Consider the following 21,471-nt stretch of genomic DNA (forward strand, 5'->3'; position numbering starts at 1 on the left):
TATATGTGTGTGTGTGTGTGTGTGTGTGTGTGTGTGTAAGTATGTATATAGCCATTGGCTTCTAATAAGCGTCTCTCTTTTCTAGGTGTACAAGGCAATGGAAGCATCAGATTTAGGCTGTTCAGTTGGTAGCGGCAAAACGGGTCCACTTGTGTTCCGGGATGCTGGCCTTGCCATTATGGCGAAAGAAATTTCTGGAATGGATGATGTTAAAGGTACTTGAAAGACATTCACGATGATTAATTGATCTGTCGAGTATTTTCAGCATTTATTTTTCAATGCCATATGATGAAGATTTTGTTAATGACAGGTCTTAGAGGTTCATTGGTCTACAAAGCTAATGTGTTAATACAGAAATTGTTTTTTTTACATATTGTTTCAAATGATTGTCTAACTATGGAATGAGTCCTTTTCTCAAAATATACTTTTCAAATACTATATTAGAGTTACAGCCTTTACTATTGTTTTTTGATGAAATTTGTCATTCTTACTTTAAGTTGCTTGATTATTGTAGATTTGTTTTTTGACAGTCGTGAAATGTATTTCTCATGCACTGTTGGCCTACATTACATGGCCAAAAGTATGCGGACACCCCTTCTAATTAGTGGATTCGGCTATTTCAGCCACACCCATTGCTGACAGGTGTATAAAATCAAGCACACAGCCATGCAATCTCCATAGACAAACAATGGCAGTGGAATGGGTTGTACTTAGGAGCTCAGTGACTTTCAACGTGGCACCGTCATAGGACGCCACCTTTCCAACAAATCAGTTCATCAAATTTCTGCCCTACTTGAGTTGCCCCGGTCAAATGTAAGTGCTGTTATTGTGAAGTGGAAACATCTAGGAGCAACAACAGCTTAGCTGCGAAGTGGTAGGCCACACAAGCTCATAGAATGGGACCGCCGAGTGCTGAAGCGTGTCGTGCGGAAAAATTGTCTGTCGTCGATTGCAACACCCACTACCGAGTTTCAAACTGCCAATGGAAGCAGCGTCAGCACAAGCACTGTTCGTTGAGAGCTTCATGAAATGTGTTTCCATGGCCGAACAGCCGCACACAAGCTGAGGAACACCATTCGCAATGCCAATCTTTGGCTGAAGTAGTGTAAAGCTCATCACCTTTGGACTCTGGAGCAGTGGAAATGCGTTCTCTGGAGTCTGAAGTGATCAATCACACTTCACCATCTGGCAGTCTGGTGGACGAATCTGGGTTTGACAGATGCCAGGCCAACACTATCTGCATAAATGCATAGCACCAACTGTATATATTGGTGGTGGAGGAATAATGGTGTGGGGCTGTTTTTCATGGTTCGGCCTGGGCCCCTTAGTTCCAGTGAAGGGAAATATTAACGCCACAGCATGCAATCGCATTCTGGACGATTCTGTGCTTCCAACTTTGTGACAACAGTTTGAGGAAGGTCCTTTCCTGTTTCAGCATGACAATGCCCCCATGCACAAAGTGAGGTCCATACAGAAATGGTTTGGCGAGATTGGTGTGGAAGAAATTGACTGGCCTGAATAGAGCCCTGACCACAACCCCATTGAACACCTTTTGGATGAATTGGAATGCCGACTGTGAGCCAGACCTAATTGCCCAACATCAGTGCGTGACCTCACTAATGCTCTTGTGGCTGAATGGAAGCAAATCCCCACAGCAATGTTCCAACATCTCGTGGAAAGCCTTCCCGGAAGAGTGGAGGCTGTTATAGCAGCAAAGGGGGGGACCAATGCCTTATTAATGCCATTGATTTTGGAATGACATGTTGGATGAGCAGGTGTCCACATACTTTTGGCCATGTAGTGGACGTCCATTTGCTGACGTGAATTTTACATTTTCTAAAAGAGTGTTGATCACACGGTCCAACAGATCCAGGATGCCCAAATGGACATACACGTCGCAAACGAGAGTTGGTTCTGGAGATTGCCATCGAGAAAGGTTCTTGGTTTTATTGTTTTTGAAACATTGAATTGTCATTGTGCTTGTTTTTTTTTTAACGTGTGTTGCGTCACAGGTCAACAAGAGATCTGCGTAGTTGTTGTTGCGGCTCTTGTTGGGGGTCGATTTTTGAAATGTGCACCCATTGGTCAAACAGCTGTTAGACCCCACCCACATTTGTTGCTTGACTCCACCCACCTTGACACCCAGACAAAATAATATGGCCACCATCTTGGTTTTCTGGTGGGCCAAAGGCATCAGGCCTATAGGCCTCTGCTGATTATACACAGCCTGGATTTGTTGCGTCAGATTTCCATTGGCTTTGTTTGGATTGAGTGTTGATTTGAAGCGGGTGGGGGAATGTCTATAAGTGTTACGTAATATCTTAGGGTGTGCGAAACCAGACACAGCTGTCCGACAGACTCCTAATTGAAATTGAATCAAACTTTGAAGACCCTCAGAGATGAATTGTATCATACCTTCAACAGCAAGGATGAGGGAGTTGAGTGGACAGAGGAGGCGAAAATAGATATTTTGTGCCGTAGGTCCATTCTTGTTCATATATCATAAAGATTATCTTTTTTTCTTTCCTGTACACAATTGCATTTGTACAAATATTTAATTATTTTCTTCTTTTTCACCAATCAACACTGACGATTAAACTTTCCTTTATTTTTAAACCTGTATGGAAAATCACACAGCTTACGTGAAGTAGGTGAAACAAAACCTTAGCTATCCATTTGTTATATTCATTTCAAAGGTTAACAAAAAGGTTGGTGATGACTTATTTACTTGAACGATGTCATCCATAATATAGCATTCATGTCGAGTCTGATAAGACAAGTGCGCAAATTTAAATTTAGCTAATGATAGGAAAGATTTAATGATTTAACAGGCGTTTTTTCTCAAAGTTGCAGTACTCTGCGAATATGAGGAAAAGAGAAAATCAAATACTGGAATTACTCACTCAATATGGATGCTGTGCTGATTACCCAATCGGCTTCACCTGGCAATGACTTCCATTGGATTGGCCATTCCTATTATATGCTGCGCGGGAGTGTCACATAATGATCGTTGGTGGTGAATATCAGTTGATGAGTGATGTTAAGTATCATGTTTTGCTGCTTCCATGACAGAAGATTAGGGACCTCCCCAAGTGCTCGGTGACACGTATAGGATAAATTGAAGCAGCGACATCTCTTCTTGTTGAGCGTCGGTGCTTCCACTCTATCAAAAATAGATTCCTTTATTAGTAACTTTGTTTAGCAGGTTTGTTGAGTGAATATTTGAGGCCAAAACCACTCATTATTTCAAATGATTTATTTAAACAGCTTCAACATACCCAGCTGAACTGCGGAAATGTTGCCGAGATGCTGCAATCGAGAGCCCTTTAAGATTGAGCTGTGAAGAAAGAACAAAGCATATCCACGACGAAGGTGAGGGTGCTTGATTGTGTATGGTTACTGGTTATTGCTCTTAACCTCTCCTTTCCCAACCCAGGCAAATAAGTTTGAGCAATGCAGATGAAATATTTGAAGCTCTGTTTGCTTGAAGACTGTGGCCCAGATGCATTTGTGAGATCGTGTCACGAGAGAAATTTAAACTTGGTGCACTACCTTGCTTATCCCGATTGAGATAATGAACAAATATTTGCCCAGGATCCATTCATGAATTGTTCTGCAGGTTGCATTGTTATTGAAGAGCCTCTGTATGTTAGAGCAAGAAATTGGAATTTGGGCAAAAGCCCACCCTTTGCGAAAATCACCATGAGATCTTTAATATGCACAAGATAAGACAACCAAACAGAACAGCTGGATAAATGTCCTGTCCGAAGGACAGCATAGTCATTGTTGCAGCACAGTGCCTGGAAAATAGAAAGAAGAGTATGGAATCTAAGCCAAATTATGACAGCACAAAGTAGAAAAAATAATTTATCTTGCTGGTGAAGACTAGTATCGATCTGCGTTGGCAAACAGATCATACAATGGATGACATCAACAAGATGTTGATTGAGGTATGATCACCACTTCGGGAAGCAAGGAGAAGCTGACGTTTCAGGTGTTAATCTTTCATCGAAGCAAAAGCGCTTTTGAGGAAAGCAGATTAAATACTCATTTCGTATTGAACCAATATAACAACTTTCTGCTGCAGTTACACACTTCTCAAGCTCAATATAGTATCACAACTTGCATGGATCTATATAAGAGCTAATTTGCTAACTGTAGCATCAGCTTCCCCCACCCCCCTCCCCATGGCAGTTGGTATATCTCGATCAACATCCTGTTGATTTCATCGATTTCAGTGCCACAGCATATCGGTTGACAGGGGGATAATGGGAGAGGAGAAAGTGGGAGAACAAGGAAACCTTGACACACTAAACCTTGGCCCTCTACATTCTTCTTACTGCATCGTACATCTCTCTAATTTGCTTAATCTCTGGTTTGACATGCAAAATGTGCAGGAATACACAAATGATTCAAGGCAAACCTGTGGCTCTCAACGGAATCTTTTCATCTCCTCTCCTTGTCAAGACTGGAGTACGCCAAGGCAATATTCTAGTCCCACCAATCTCTATTCTTAATCTTCATCACCAATCTCTCTGACTGGAAAATCCTCTTTATCTATTTGCTGATGACTACTATTTTGCCATGACATCCCTCATCCTTCAGACAGGCAGGCTACAGCCTCTTCCCTCTCTTCAGACCTTGAAAAAAATTACAAGCTGGTCAAACTCTTCCAATATGTCTTTTCACCCTGAGAAATCTCTTCTCTATCTCTATCTCTATCTCTATCTCTATCTCTATCTCTATCTCTATCTCTATCTCTATCTCTATCTCTATCTCTATCTCTATCTCTATCTCTATCTCTATCTCTATCTCTATCTCTATCTCTATCTCTATCTCTATCTCTATCTCTATCTCTATCTATCTCTCTCTCTCTCTCTCTCTCTCTGTCTCTCTGTCTCTCTGTCTCTCTGTCTCTCTGTCTCTCTGTCTCTCTGTCTCTCTGTCTCTCTGACTCTCTGTCTCTCTCTCTCTCTGTCTCTCTGTCTCTCTGTCTCTCTGTCTCTCTGTCTCTCTGTCTCTCTGTCTCTCTGTCTTTGTCTTTGTCTTTGTCTTTGTCTTTGTCTTTGTCTTTGTCTTTGTCTTTGTCTTTCTCTTTCTCTTTCTCTCTTTCTCTCTCTCTTTCTCTCTCTCTTTCTCTCTCTCTTTCTCTCTCTCTGTGTCTCTGTCTGTCTCTCTGTGTGTGTGTCTCTCTCTCTCTCTGTCACTCTGTGTCTCTGTCTCTGGCTCTCTGTCTCTGGCTCTCTCTCTCTCTCTCTCTCTCTCTCTCTCTCTCTCTCTCTCTCTCTCTCTCTCTCTCTCTCTCTCTGTCTCTGTCTCTGTCTCTGTCTCTGTGTCTGTGTCTGTCTCTGTCTCTCTCTCTGTCTCTCTCTGTCTCTCTCTGTCTCTCTCTGTCTCTCTCTGTCTCTCTCTGTCTCTCTCTGTCTCTCTCTGTCTCTCTCTGTCTCTCTCTGTCTCTCTCTGTCTCTCTCTGTCTCTCTCTCTGTCTCTCTCTGTCTCTCTCTGTCTCTCTCTGTCTCTCTCTCTCTCTCTCTCTCTCTCTCTCTCTCTCTCTCTCTCTCTGTCTCTCCACAAACCCTCCCATCTATTTTATCAACAACTCTTTCCGAGAAGTTGTCACTCAAACTCTTGGGACTCACTCTTAGCCATGATCTCTCTTGGGCAAGCCACATTTCAAAGTTGGCTGCCAAAGCCAGATACTGAGTGGACATCCTCCATTGTGAAAAGTCCTTCCTGGCACATTTGAACTCCTATCCACCTCAAGGTGTTCATCCACAGCTTGATGGAGTACTGCTTCCCCCCCAGGGCAGTGCCTCTGCCTCACACCTTGCTCAGCTTGATGTCGGGAAAATGAACATTCCTGAAGATCATTGGAATCTCTCAGGATAAAGCTGAGTTTATGGGCCTATCTGTACTTTTACCCACCCCCCCCCCCCCCCAGCACAGTGGCCTGCAAAGTATTCACCTCCTCTCCAAAGTTTTCACATTTTAATGCCACCAGACCTTATTTCATCATAATTTCAAATCAAACTTAATATATAGAGTCTTCACAAACTACTCCAAAGTGATAAAGTTAAAAAATGCAGATAAAATGTGAATATGTTTCATTAACGTAGAAAATCAGATAATTCTCAGTTGCAAGAGTATTCAAACCCTTTGCCTAATTAACCAGAAATCACTTCAGGAGCTAATTATTTCTTTGAAAGGTTATAATATAAGTGTAAAGGTTTAATGTGTATGTAATTAGTGGGTTAACTTAAAAATTGAGCTCCTCCACTTATATAAGGAGTTTTGTGGTGTAACAACTCACTTGATCAACCAACAAGGGTAACATGAAGACTAAGCAGCTTTCCAAAGAAGTCAGACATAAAGTGGTGGAGAAGCACCGTTCAGGAGAGGGCTATAAGATTTCAAAGTTAATCATTATCCCTTTGAGTATGGTGAAATTCATCATTAAGAAGTAGAAGACGTATCATACTACCCAGACTCTACCCACATGAGGTCGCCCATTCAAACTCGGCAGCCGGGAAAGCAGGAAACTGGTTTGTGGTGTTACTGTAAATCCAGCAATGACTTTGAAAGATCCACAAGGCTCTTTGTCCAAGATGGGGGTCAGTGTTCATCAATCAACAATATCCCGTTCCCTTCACAAAGCTGGCCTCTATGGATAGGTGGCAAGAAATAAGCCATTACTGAAAAAGATGCATCTCGAAGCTCATATGGTGCTTGCAAAAAAGCATCTTAATTATACTACAGGTATGTGGACAAAAGTTATGAGTTCAGACGAGATGAAAATTGAACTTTTCGGTCTAAATTCAAAGCGCTACGTCTGGCGCAAGCCTAACACTGCCTATCATCTTGTCAACGCCATTCCTACTGTCATGCATGATGGTGGAAACATCATATTATGGGACTGCTTTTCATCAGCAGGGAATGGGAAGTTGGTCAGAATAGAAAGGACAATGGATGGTGCAAAGTTCAAGAGAATCCTTAATGAAAACCTACTTGAATCAGCCATGCATCTGAGACTGGGTAGGAGATTCACATTTCAGCAGAACAATGATCTGAAGCACAAAGCTAAACCCACACTGGAGTATCTGCCTGGGCCACTCAAGAACATTTATTTTCTTGTTATTCAGTCATGACTTGAACCCAATTGAACATTTATGGTGAGACTTGAAGATTGCAATCCGTCGACGATCCCCATCAAAACTGGCAGAACGAGAGCAATTTTCACATGAACAATGGGAAAATATTTCACCATCTCACTGAGCAAAGTTGGGAGAGACCTACCCAAAAAGACTTGTGGCAGTCATTGTGCAAAAGGTGCTTTCACCAAATACTGACTGGAGGGACTGAATACTTTTGCAACCAGTGAATTTTGATTGGTATATGTTTTTACAGGTGTACCTGACATTTAACCTCCTTTATCCATAACAATGGATAATAATAATGGATAATATAACAATAGTTCAATATCTTCAGTCATGAATAAAAAGTTTCATTTGGAAAAATTGTTTCTACGTATTTTGTAATCTATCTATAATTCCAGCAATCTCTGTGTTTGTCTGTCTGTCTGTCTGTCTGTCTGTCTGTCTGTCTGTCTCTCTGTCTGTGTCTGCTGTTTCTCAACAACCACTGGTCCAATCTAATTGAAACCTGCCAGGTATGTTGCTGGGGACCTGAGTATGTGCCTTTTCAAGGTTTGATATTAATCGGACAAGTGGTTCCCAAGTTGTGGCCATTTATTTACCAAACCAATGACAGGACACAGTGCTATGACGTCAGGATTGATATCACAATTATTAGGGTACCCTGTGAGTACAGGGTACCCTATTGTTTTTCTTCTGTTTATTATTATTACGCATTATTATTATTATTTTTCCGCCGGCATTTTGCACCCTTTTTCGCTTTAAAAATCATTTTCTCTGGGACACTAAGTCCGATCGACACGAAATTTTCACCATAGTATGTATCTTTTTTGATAGCACAATCACGTTATAATTATGACGTCATTGGTCACGTGGTGCGGGCGCCATCTTGAAAAAAACGATAAACTTTGGACCTCTGTATCTCAGAAACCCTGCAATGGAAAATTTTTTCGCTTGATACATTTTACTAAGCTCCCTATGGGGTACACGAGTGATTTTTTGTGACGTCATAGGTGAAGCGATATACCGGTGAAAATTCGTCAAGTAGAACGCCGTATAGGAAAAATCTGAAAAATTCTGAGCATCATCTACGCCGAAAATCACTGACGAAAATGTTTTTCTTGACGTCATCGATGACGTAATTCGGCCGCCATCTTGTTTTTTAGTGTTTTTTTAAAAAAATCTTCTTCTCCAGAACGGCTCTGCAGATTGAAGCGAAACTTTACAGGCACATTCCCCCTGAGGTCCTCTTTCAAGTTTGTTAATTTGTTGTTGATACGTCACATGGTTTGGCGGCCATCTTGAAAAAACCTAAAACCTTCAAACATCTTCTTCTCCAGAAGCGCTGGTCCAATGAAGGCGAGATTTCAGAACTATATTCGTGACATTTATGCGATGCAAGTTTGTTAATTTCGAAGTGATAGGTCACATGGTTTGGCCGCCATGTTGGATTTAAGAAAAATATTAAATAATGTTTTCTCTGGAATTTCATAAGCCATCAAAGCGAAAATTTGCAAGTGCCTTCCTCGCTCAAGTCTGCATACATGGTAAAAATTTTTTACCTCAGAAGTCACATGGTTTGGCGGCCATCTTGGATAGAAAAATAGACTTTATCCGATTTACACGAAACTTCACACACTTCTTCGGGTCGACGATGGAAAGCAGAATTTAAATTTATGATATCATAGGTTTCAAGGTTCGGCAGCCATCTTGGATTGAAAATGAATAAATTTTAAAAATCTTCTTCTCCAGAAGGGCAAGACAGATTAAGACGAAACTTCACACATATATTCCCCATGAGGTCCTTTCTCAAGTTTGTTAATTTGTTCTTGATCGGTCACATGGTTTGGCGGCCATCTTGAAAAAACCCGAAAACCTTCAAACATCTTCTTCTCCAGAAGCGTTGGCCCAATGAAAGGGAGATTTCGGAACTATATTCGGGACAGGAAGGCGATATAAGTTTGTTAATTTCGAATTGATACGTCACATTGTTTGGCCGCCATCTTGGATTTAAGAAAAATATTAAATAATGTTTTCTCTGGAACCGCTTAACCTAACGAATCGAAAGTTTGCAATTATCATCTAGCATCGTATGTGCACATGTGGTAAAAATTATGATGTCACACGTCACATGGTTTGGCGGCCATCTTGGATAGAAAAACGCACCTTTACCGATTGACACGAAACTTCACAAACGTGTTCCAAGACCCAGTTGGAAGCAGAATATAAATTTGTGATGTCATAGGTCACATGGTTCGTCAGCCATCTTGGATTGAAAAATAATATCTTAAAACGTCTTTTTCTCTGAAACGACTGAACAGATCCAGGCGAAACTCCACCACTATGACCGCCTCTCCATGACGAATAAAAAGTTCTCACCCCCTTTTGAGGTACGACGCAACGTTTGGCAGCCATAGTGGATTGAAGGAAAAATATTAATTAATGTTTACTCTGGAACTACTGCATCAATAAATGTGAAACATCACATTTATGGTGGAACAGTCATGCGGAATGAGGGTTTGAAATTTCAACGGGATCGGGCCCAGGGTTTGGCAGCCATGTTGGTTTTAAGAAAAATATTAAATAATGTTTTCTCTGGAACTGCTTAACTTAGCGAAGCAAAAATTTGCACTTATCGTCTGCGTTCGTGTTTGCACATGTGGTGAAAATTATGACATCATACGTCACATGCTTTGGCCGCCATCTTGGATTGAAGGATAAATATTAATTAATGTTTACTCTGGAACCGCTGCTTCTATATATATGAAACGTCACATTTGTAATTTAGCCTACATGCGTAACAAAAGTTTAAAATTTCAACCTGATCGGTCACGCGGTTTCGCAGCGAGAATTATTTAATTATTTGAATCTGTTCGCCAGTAATAAGGAAATTGAACGCTTTGTGCTGCCCGGTTCGTTGCTCTTCAGTCCCATGCCATATCGAAGCAGGCCTCTGTTTGTATCACTCTTCAATAATGTTTTTTCTGGAACCACTTTCCCGATGAATGCGAAACTTTGCGACTGTCATCTGCAGAAAGTCCCATGTTGTATCAAAGGCGGACGGACTGGGTACCCGGTCATCACTGCCAGCAGTTATAAAGTGGCAGTTCTAGTTTTTTTTTATTTTTTATTTTGCACATACGGCTACGCACGTACTGGCACGCGAGAGCGAAGGAATGACCTGTGTGGTTGTTTCTGGCAGGCGGTTTGAATATATATATATTTTTTGCATGTATGGCCACACACGTACGGGCATGCGAGAGCGAAGGAACGGCCTGTGTGGTTGTTGTTTCTGGCACGCGGTTTGAAAGGTTTTTTTGGGGTTTTTTTTTCACGTACGACTGGGCACGCGAGAGCGAAGGAACTGGCATACGGTTTGAATTGTTTCTGGCATGCGGTTTGAATTTTTTTTTTTTGCACGTATGGCCACGCACGTACGGGCACGCACGTACGGGCACGCAAGAGCGAAGGAACGGCCTGTGTGGTTGTTGTTTCTGGCACGTGGTTTGAATTTTTTTTTTTTGCATGTACGACCACGCACGTACGGGCATGCACTAGTTCATCTAAATGTAGCATTATTGGTAGGTGGTGAATACTTTTGCAGGCCACTGTATCTACAGGATGCATGCGGTCCATAAACTACCCCCTCCTGACACAAAATGACACTCGGCACATTGTGACGAACTTGAAGGGCAGGAAAGCGAATGGTGCTGATAGTATCAGCCCCAGCCTGCTGCGGTCTTGTGCTGATGAACGGTCACCCATTTTAACTTTACTTTTCAACTGGTCAATTCAGCTTTGTAAAATTCCCCATGATTTGCAAAATTGCAAAATGATCCCTGTGCCAAAGTGTTCCCCAGTGAGTTGTTCGCCTAAATGATTATAGAGTCGTGGCATTCATATCCATCATTATGAAATCTTTTGAACATCAAGGTTTACTGTACTGTGTATGAAATCTGTTCTTCCTGCTTCACTTGTCCTTTATCAATTTGCCTGTCGCTCTAATCATTCAGTTGCTGATGCTGTTTCACTCACCTTCCATCATGTCTATGCACTTGATCTTGATGGTTCTATTTGTAACTGTATTTTGGATATTCTTTTAGACTGAGCACAGGTGGTCAAAATTGGTTCAAAAATTTCTCAGACTATCATTCTGAACACCAGAGTGTCTCAGGGCTGTGTTTTATGCCTAATTTTATATCCAGTGTTTACTCATGATTGCGTCACATCATCTGATAGTTCACGAGTGGTGAAATTTACAGTCAACACAACCATTGCTGTCCTGATTCTCAACAGTGATGGAAGTGTTTACTGTAATCAAGTCGAAAAACTTGTTGAATGGTGTTCTTTAAACAATCTCAAACTCAACGTCGTAAAGAAAAAGGAAATTATTGTTGACTTCTGGAAAAACAAATCTCCCATTCGACTCTTGCTTATTCATGATGCTGAAATTGAAATTGTCACTTCTTTTAAGTTTTTAGGCATACATATTTCATGATCTTAAGTGAGAGATGAACGCCAATCACTCTGTGAAAAAGGCTAAGCAATGGTTGTTCTTTCTTCGAAGGTTGAAAAGTTTCAGTGTCAGCCATCCTGTGTTGATTAAGTTCTATCGGGCAGTGATAGAAAGTGTCCTGACACTGTCTTTCACTATCGGGTATGGCAGCTTGACGCTGGACGACCGATCCCCGACTCAACAGGATAGTAAATATTACTCCTAAAATTATTGGGTGTGATCTGCCTTCTGTCGAGTAGCGAAAAGAGCGAAAGCTATCGTCTGAAACGAGTTCCACCCAGCGCATGACATTTTTGAACTTCTCCGCTCTAGTAAAGATTATCGTTCCATCAAGACCAACTGTAATCGCTTGCACGACGGCTTTTACCCAACTGCAATTGGCAACCTCAATGAATCTATGCCTAATGTTTTTGTAGAAGCATCCAAAGATGGATATGGATATTTAATCCATGCCACTTATTTCATCACCATAATGTTGTTTTGGGGTTCCCAGCACTCATCAAAATGAATCTATTTCTTATAGTCATTTTAAAGCATGCACTGTCAAAGTACTTCTCATTCTATGCGAATCGCATATATATATATATATATATATATATATATATATATATATATATATATATATATATATATATATATATATATATATATATATATATATATATATATATATATATATATATATATATATATATATATATATATATATATATACATATATATATATACATATATATATATATACATATATATATATATATATATATATATATATATATATATATATATATATATATATATATTGTTGCGGATTCGCGCCCGCCGGCGTGCAAACGGCCACGTAACTCGAATCGCGGCACGTCGCCCACCGGACGGACAATCCAGTCGTGACCCTCTCGGACTAACGCCGGGAACTAGTCATGGGTGGACCTTTCGGTCTCACTACGATCGTGCCAATCGGCCCCCGTGTGGGATAGGGTTGCTCGCCAAATTCGACCTACCTAAGTACCCACACGGAGGGTAGACTGGGCGATCGCACCTCGCCGCAGGTCGACTTCGGACACGGGCCACTTTAAGCGACCCGTTCCGTACTATCGGGATAACCGAGCGGTGTTATTCGTCGGCCTCGACGGTTCGATTAATTATCGGGCGTTTTAGCCCACGACCAACCCTTTACGTGAAGCAAGATGGAGATTCAATGAAAGAAAAGACGAAGCGAAGCGGGAAAACAGTTCAACATAACTCACATTTATTTCGCGATGAACGGGAAGCACACATATACAATTACACCAAAAGCACATGTAAAAGGGGAAGAAACACAATATTTCACAAAAAGCCAATATAAAAGAGAAACACAATGCAGAGCTATCCGACTACCGAGCACACGGCAACACTTATACAATTTTACTTCACAGACGGCGCCGACAACACAGATACCCAAAGCAAAAGAAAAAGAACCACCCTCCAGGATAAGGGGGGTAGGCGGGCCTGGGGCCGAGACCGTGTCGGGCCTACCCGTCTGATGATGAGACGCAAAGCGGCGGTGGCGCCTCAACTCCGCGGGCCTCGTGGACAGTGTCTGGTAGGGAGTGGGAAAGGGGCCCCCTTGTCGCACTATCTCAGCGCGGGGGGAAACAGGAGGGGGTTGTTGATGCTCGGGGGGGAGGAGGATATCACCCTGTCTCGGGTCCTGCGACAAGCGTCTCCACCTCGACCTCGGTCGCGCCGCCGGCCTCTCCCTCCGCCGCTCCCCGACTCCGACGCGAGCACCCCCTCGATCGCCTTTGCCGCCGCCACCTCTCCACAGCTCCGTCCTCTTCTTCCCAGCTCCACCGACAACTCCCAACCGCGAACTCGAACTCCTTGTCTGACGAACTCTTGACTTCTCCCCTCCGAACTGAACTGTTTGGCGAGCGCGGCCGTTTATATCCCCCGTGGCTTCGCCCCCCCACCTTTGACCCTTTACCTCCGACCCTTCACCTCCAACTGGCTCCCCATTGGACCGAGGAAAAGTGGGCGTGAATGCTTTTTGATCCATGAATTTGCATATAGCGACCTCACTCCAACGCCCTGGAGGTGGGGCCAAATCGCCCCACGCTTTCCGATAGGACGGAACAGAAGTGGGCATGAGTCGTTTTTGATCCGTTTTTCTCGGAAAGTCTGTGATGTTTCTGAACACGCTGCTCGGTGCGCACCCTGCACGAGTCCAGTATCGGTGCCCACAAGTGGCGCAAGAATGCGATGGTGGCGAGTTGTGACGGTAAAGGTCGTGGCTGTTGTTGTGAAGCGGCGTTGTGGTTGGTGGTTGTTGTTGTGAAGCGGCGTTGTGGTTGGTGGTTGTTGTGAAGCGGCGTTGTGGTTGGTGGTTGTTGTGTGATGGCTGTTGAGACGTGGTTGGTGGTGGTAGTAATGGCGGCTGGTCCAAAATAAAGATAGTAAAAGAAAAACGGCTATCCTGAAGAGTCGCAGCCCGAAGTGAATGACATTTATTCCCTCTAAACAACGGGTTTGGGCCTAACTACACATATACTTACAGAGATATCTCACCTAAGGGACCTGAATGGTGGTTTGCGAATTTGGTCAACCACAACACTACCCCCTCCCCTTTTTACAGACTCGTCCCGAGTCGTCAAATTTTCGTGTGCCATCATGTGTAGTTTTCCCCTAGTACATTTTACCTACGGATCCCTGAGTGCGACATTCATGGTATTCGTGTCCCCAAAATAAATAACCTGAGGGCTGAGTAACTACCTAAACAAACTCACTCACACGGACGACTTAAATAAAATTGCCGGCGCTAAGACATACATGCCGGGGGCGCACTCATATTTACAGTACATCTTACCTTAACTTACAAATTTTACACTAAACCATGGCCCAGGATCAATGAACTCTGCAAAAAGAAAGCAGTTAGCAGGGAGCCAGGCTGCTCGCATGCAGTCTCTGACTCAAACAATGCAGGTGACAGGGAACGTGGCCGGCTGCTCACACGCAGTCCAAGGCCTTCCCTTTTGAACTGAACGCAGTGAACCACAACGGTGCATGGGCTGCACAAACGCAGTCTCCGTGCCAGCTCAAGTGGCACACGCAATGAACACAACGAATGGATGGATGAATGGTTTGAACTGAACGCAAACACGGTGCACGGGCCGCCACTGCAGGCCCGTGTTGTAGCTGCCAACAGGGCAGTTCTCACAGCTTGCAAACTGTTGCTTTTACGATGATCCCGGCGCGCATGGAAATGAACAGGGGGGGGGGGCAAAGCAAAATTGAACGGGGCTGGTGAACGTGGGCAGTGGGCATGGCATGGCAAAGGCAGCAGGCAAACACAGCCCGCGGAAGAAGGCCGCTGCAGGCAAACACAGCCGGCAGACGAACTGGCCGGCACAGGCCTTGAAGAAAAACAGCCAGCCGGCAGATGAAGTGAGCCGGCCTTTGCCGTTCAGTGGAGGTTGGTGGAGGGAGTGTGGTGGTGCTGGCCACTCGGAAGGCGGGCTCGGACCTACCCTACGGTCTCCCTCCCAACCTATCGCCTTTGCCTGTCATTGTCTATACCCACTCCCTTAATTTGTCAAACCCAATTTAGCCCCAACTTATTTTTTTGTTGTTTTTATTTTTACTTCCCCACTATAAATCGTCCCCTAACCCCCTGTACTGTTCTTGTTCGGCTAACCTATCCTGTCACCTAGCCTACTCCCAACCCCTACGTTCCCTTCCCGGAGGGGAGTAAGGGAGAGCTAACGTCCTGTGTCGAGGCCCAACTCAAGCCTCAGAATGGCCTCCCCAGAGTTCGGCGATCTATAACCAAAGTGGGTCCAGCGGCCCACAACGAGAGCGAGGGGATGGATGGTGCGGAGGGGTACATCTCCTAATCTACCCCGGGGCTTCAACAAGCGCCTCTCGCTTAAACTATTGGTTCTAACAACCCAGATTCCCGTCGCCTGTGTTGGTGTCCTCACAATTTCGGGCCTCGCCCCCCAATTTTCTCTTCGTGCCCTCACACGGTCTCATGGCTGGGACACGTGGCTCCCTTTGGCAGGCACGACCCTCTGCCGAATCTCCCGCTATGGCACCCCCGGGCACTACACTGCCTCCGACCCTACCAGCTCCCTAACACCGGGGAGTGCCCCCCATGGCACCTCCCCTGAAACGCACACGTGGCAGGCTGGCTTCCCAGGCCCCTTTCCGAGGGTCACCTGTGCCCACAACACTGCCCACGCGGCTAATGGCGCCCCGGGCCCCCGCACCAAGCAGGCGCACCCGTGCCCACTACGCTATCCCGGTCCCCCATGGGCCCTTGGCCTACCACGGCCGACTAGCCTGGTGCCCGGGGTACCCACTCAGCGATACTCACTTTTCGCAGCCACGCTCCCAGCCCGTCAACAGGGCTCCTGCACCCCTCCAAACGGGTTTCGAGCCTACACTCCCACCAACAGCAAAACGACCTCCATTTTGTAAATTTGACGAACCCAGCTAACTCACTCTACACTGACCCCGGGGGTCCCTTGGGCGGGAGTCACTCCTCCCCCCAATCACTCATCGCACCATGCATTCCCCATTCGCTCCACTCACACAGACCCGCTGGCCTCACTCACTCAACAAGTACTCACCTCACAACTCACCAACTCTTCAACACACACACCGTTGAACTCTGCCATCCTTCTAACTACCTCCCCTAACTAACTTGTGCTCCCACGTCGTCCCTTAAACTACAGCACGTTCCTTTTAACACTACGTCGCTAAACTACGTCAACTCTACACATCCAAAGGCTGTCACTGTCTCCAAATCTCTAAAATAACTTTTATTTCCCCACCTAAAGCTCATCTAAATCCCTCTAACTAATCCATTCCACGGGCCCCATGAGGACTTACCCCTGCCCCATGAAGTCGGTCTAACTAAGCTAACCCTTCCCCCTAACTAGTTTCCATCCTGTGCCCTGGTAAGGGGGTCTTCCACCCCTTGCCCAGGAATCCTGTGCACCCGAAAGTGAGGCTTGCTTTTTTATTTTTTATTTTTTATTTTTACATGCGCATCACCAGCGCGGCAACTCACAGCTCGCGCACTTTGCACCTGCCCGTGACGTCATGCAGCTGCACGTGTTCCTCGTCCCTCCTTGGACGGTACCATCTGGCAGGGATACCCCTCCTGCCGGATTCCAACCCCGCGTGCAGCCATGACGTCACCGTGCGCATAAAAAAAAACACAAGCCCCACGTCTTGAGGGGTTCCCCACGCGAACACATGTGCTTTGCCCGTTGGAGCTTAACACACACGCCCGCGTGGAGAACCCGTCCGGTCCAAATCCGAAATCCTGCCTAAACTTTGTCCGTCGCGGGATCGGCAACATTCACCGCGCTCGTTTCCGGAACCGGGACTTCACTCTCGCAAGCGAGCATGTGGGGGCCTCGTCCGTTGCACAGCACGGACCTCGTGCTCACTGCTGGGTGAACCCGGCACGGTCCCCGAAACAGCTACAGCCGCTACTCGGCTTTCTTTCTTCACATGTCGCCGTCGTCGCCTCCATTCCACACACGCATTCCTGCGTGTAACGACGCTCACAGTCCATTCCATCACATTCACACCGGGAGACGCGGCTGCGTGCTCCCGCATGCCAACCGACATCTCCCTCACATACCGCTCTCTCACACACACGGTCTCCCTTGCATAAACCATACCACTCACACGTAGTGCTCCATTCACTCGCGGACTTCCACTCACTCGTGCCATTTCCCTCACACAAACCATACTACTCACACACACGGGGGCACTCACCCGCGGTGCCTCATCCACACACCGTGCCTCACTCACACACGCGGGGGCACTCACCCGCGGTGCCTCACTCATACACCGTTCCTCACTCACACACGCGGGGGCACTCATCCGCGGTGCCTCACTCATACACCGTGCCTCACTCACACACGCGGGGGCATTCAACCGCGGTTCCTCACTCATAAACCGTGCCTCACTCATACACCGTGCCTCACTCACACACGCGGGGGCACTCAACCGCGGTGTTTCATCCATACTGGCCGTTTCATCCACTTGCGGTGCCCCTTTTACACACGGCGTGCTGGGAAGCACGTACTCCGGCACAATCGCCACCACACCACTCGCACACGGGGTCGCTTCCACACACGGGGATGCACTCACACCTTGCACCACACACACAGGGACAACCACACTGGGGATTCGTGTCCCCACAAGGGTCTCCGGGGCCTCTATACCCCCCAAGCTCGGCATGCACCTGTCCACAACACTCCTCCCCTCGAACTCGCAAAGCACGACCGAACTCACCTGGTCGTGACTCGCCTCAAGGGGGCATACTCCCTCCCCTCGTTCCTGGAGGAGGCCATCCAGCTGCTCGCACTGGGTCCCTACACACTCCGCGAGCTCACCCTCACTATCCTCCACTACCTCCGTGTGTGTGTGTGCGTCACTTACCCCGTCTTCATCGTGTAGTCTTCCCTCTATCGTTCCCATCTCCCGTGTCTCTGCCAACTCAGTCACCTCTTCACCCTTTACCTCCCTTGTCTCAACTATTTTTATTTCCTTTGTCGTCACCTCGTGTCTCGTCTCACACGTTTTGGTCCCCCCATTTAATTTTTCCCTTTCGGTCATCGTCACGACCCTCGCCCAACACGCCCCCCGAATTATTTTTTCACCCGCCTCCACCGCGGGCCTGTCAGCCGTTGCACCCCCTCCCAGCTCGTTCGCTCCTACACGTGGAGTCGCCATTTTAAGCTCCCTGCTAACGGCCTTCATGCCCGCCTGCAGGCATCGGCCCATGTTCTGCGTCTCACCTCGCAGCTTTTTAGTTTCTTCCTTCAATTGCTTGTTCATTCCGTTCATTTGCTTGTTCATTTGCTGTGTATTCGCATCCATCTTTTCGTTCATGTTTTTCATTTCATTTGTGTTTGCATCCATCTTTTCGTTTATTTGTTGTGTATTCGCATCCATCCTCGTTGTCATTGCCGCCAGCATGGCGCATAGCTGGGCCATGTCGGGTGCGCTTGGGTGAGCCGTTTCGGCAAGGGTCGGGGGGTTTTGGTGGAGAGGGGGAGGGGAGGTGTCATACACCGCGGCCGCTGCCGCACCTATTTCGAGCTCTGGGTTCAGTTGGGCGAGTTCGTTTTCCTGTACAACCAACATTTCCTGCACGGGGATTTCGTCCTGAGCCATGGATTCTACACATTCTACATCCATTTCTAATACCCCCGGCTCCCGCTCGCCTTGAGACGCCATCTTGCTTCTCGTAAAGCGTTAATTTAGCTGGCTCGTAATTTGGAGGGAATCGGGGGTCGCTCCTCTCACCCCTGGACCGATTCCCGTGAATTTAGCTGGAGACAGGAGAGCCCGTTTTCTCGTTCTCCGATACCAGTGCCGCGAGGAGGGCGATGGGTTTATATCGCAGGACCTGACACCAGTGTTGCGGATTCGCGCCCGCCGGCGTGCGAACGGCCACGTAACTCGAATCGCGGCACGTCTCCCACCGGACGGACAATCCAGTCGTGACCCTCTCGGACTAACGCCGGGAACTAGTCACGGGTGGACCTTTCGGTCTCACCACGATCGTGCCAATCGGCCCTCGCGTGGGATAGGGTTGCTCGCCAAATTCGACCTACCTAAGTACCCACATGGAGGGTAGACCGGGCGATCGCACCTCGCCGCAGGTCGACTTCGGATACGGGCCACTTTAAGCGACCCGTTCCGTACTATCAGGATAACCGAGCGGTGTTATTCGTCGGCCTCGACGGTTCGATTAATTATCGGGCATTTTAGCCCACGACCAACCCTTTACGTGAAGCAAGATGGAGATTCAATGAAAGAAAAGACGAAGCGAAGCGGGAAAACAGTTCAACATAACTCACATTTATTTCGCGATGAACGGGAAGCACACATATACAATTACACCAAAAGCACATGTAAAAGGGGAAGAAACACAATATTACACAAAAAGCAAATATAAAAGAGAAACACAATGCAGAGCTATCCGACTACCGAGCACACAGCAACACTTATACAATTTTACTTCACAGACGGCGCCGACAACACAGATACCCAAAGCAAAAGAAAAAGAACCACCCTCCAGGATGAGGGGGGTAGGCGGGCCTGGGGCCGAGACCGTGTCGGGCCTACCCGTCTGATGATGAGACGCAAAGCGGCAGTGGCGCCTCAACTCCGCGGGCCTCGCGGACAGTGTCTGGTAGGGGGTGGGAAAGGGGCCCCCTTGTCGCACTATCTCAGCGCGGGGGGGAACAGGAGGGGGTTGTTGATGCTCGGGGGGGGGAGGAGGATATCACCCTGTCTCGGGTCCCGCGACAAGCGTCTCCACCTCGACCTCGGTCGCGCCGCCGGCCTCTCCCTCCGCCGCTCCCCTACTCCGACGCGAGCACCCCCTCGATCGCCTTTGCCGCCGCCACCTCTCCACAGCTCCGTCCTCTTCTTCCCAGCTCCACCGACAACTCCCAACCGCGAACTCGAACTCCTTGTCTGACGAACTCTTGACTTCTCCCCTCCGAACTGAACTGTTTGGCGAGCGCGGCCGTTTATATCCCCCGTGGCTTCGCCCCCCCACCTTTGACCCTTTACCTCTGACCCTTCACCTCCAACTGGCTCCCCATTGGACCGAGGAAAAGTGGGCGTGAATGCTTTTTGATCCATGAATTTGCATATAGCGACCTCACTCCAACGCCCTGGAGGCGGGGCCAAATCGCCCCACGCTTTCCGATAGGACGGAACAGAAGTGGGCGTGAGTCGTTTTTGATCCGTTTTTCTCGGAAAGTCTGTGATGTTTCTGAACACGCTGCTCGGCGCGCGCCCTGCACGAGTCCAGTATCGGTGCCCACAAGTGGCGCAAGAATGGTGGTGATGCGATGGTGGCGAGTTGTGACGGTAAAGGTCATGGCTGTTGTTGTGAAGCGGCGTTGTGGTTGGTGGTTGTTGTTGTGAAGCGGCGTTGTGGTTGGTGGTTGTTGTGAAGCGGCGTTGTGGTTGGTGGTTGTTGTGTGATGGCTGTTGAGACGTGGTTGGTGGTGGTAGTAATGGCGGCTGGTCCAAAATAAAGATAGTAAAAGAAAAACGGCTATCCTGAAGAGTCGCAGCCCGAGTGAATGACATTTATTCCCTCTAAACAACGGGTTTGGGCCTAACTACACATATACTTACAGAGATATCTCACCTAAGGGACCTGAATGGTGGTTTGCGAATTTGGTCAACCACAACTATATATATATATATATATATATATATATATATATATATATATATATATATATATATATATATATATATATATATATATATATATATGTGACAAACTTATTATTATTACTGTTATTATTATTATTAAAACATAGCCTCCGTTCACCTTTGGTGAAGTGATGACTGAATATTTATTTTGATGTTTTTGCTTCAAATATACATTATGATTATTCATATCCATCATCACTGCCATTTCACAAAATTCTGTCTTCCTGTGTAATCTCAACACCGAAAGCTTTGAACAACTCACAAATGTTATGAATAATCAAAATTCTGCAGAAATGTAGAGTTATAAATATAGATATTCCTGGTATAATGTTTGCTATTTCTTTCAAATAACTTGTCAGTTCAGGTAATTGTCGTGTTTATTTGACATGGTTTTGCAGGTGAGGGATGCCAGGAAACATTCTTGGAGTGCTGCAAGCATGTTGAGGAAGAGTTACTGATAGTTATGGAAGAAGAAGATGAGGATCTTGGGCGAAGTGAGTTGTTTTGAATGTAATTTTTATTCCAAATCACTGTTGTGCAGTTTTGATTCATCGA

The 21,471-nt window shown here is 46.2% G+C and overlaps 1 protein-coding gene across 1 annotated transcript in view; it reads left to right on the top strand.

Annotated features, from left to right (window-relative positions):
- The window catches only part of LOC147019826 (complement C3), a 271,920-nt gene that overhangs the window by 80,186 nt on the left and 170,263 nt on the right, over nt 1-21,471 (top strand). The window contains exons 15-18 of the mRNA XM_085894593.1: nt 86-215; nt 1,868-1,936; nt 3,268-3,372; nt 21,315-21,410. Coding sequence (XP_085750719.1) covers nt 86-215; nt 1,868-1,936; nt 3,268-3,372; nt 21,315-21,410 — 400 coding nt within the window. The remainder of the gene's footprint in view (nt 1-85; nt 216-1,867; nt 1,937-3,267; nt 3,373-21,314; nt 21,411-21,471) is intronic.

The sequence above is a fragment of the Eptatretus burgeri genome, chromosome 9 (assembly GCF_056783735.1).
Source record: "Eptatretus burgeri isolate ZD-2024b chromosome 9, Ebu_testis_v1, whole genome shotgun sequence".
NCBI lineage: Eukaryota > Metazoa > Chordata > Myxini > Myxiniformes > Myxinidae > Eptatretus > Eptatretus burgeri.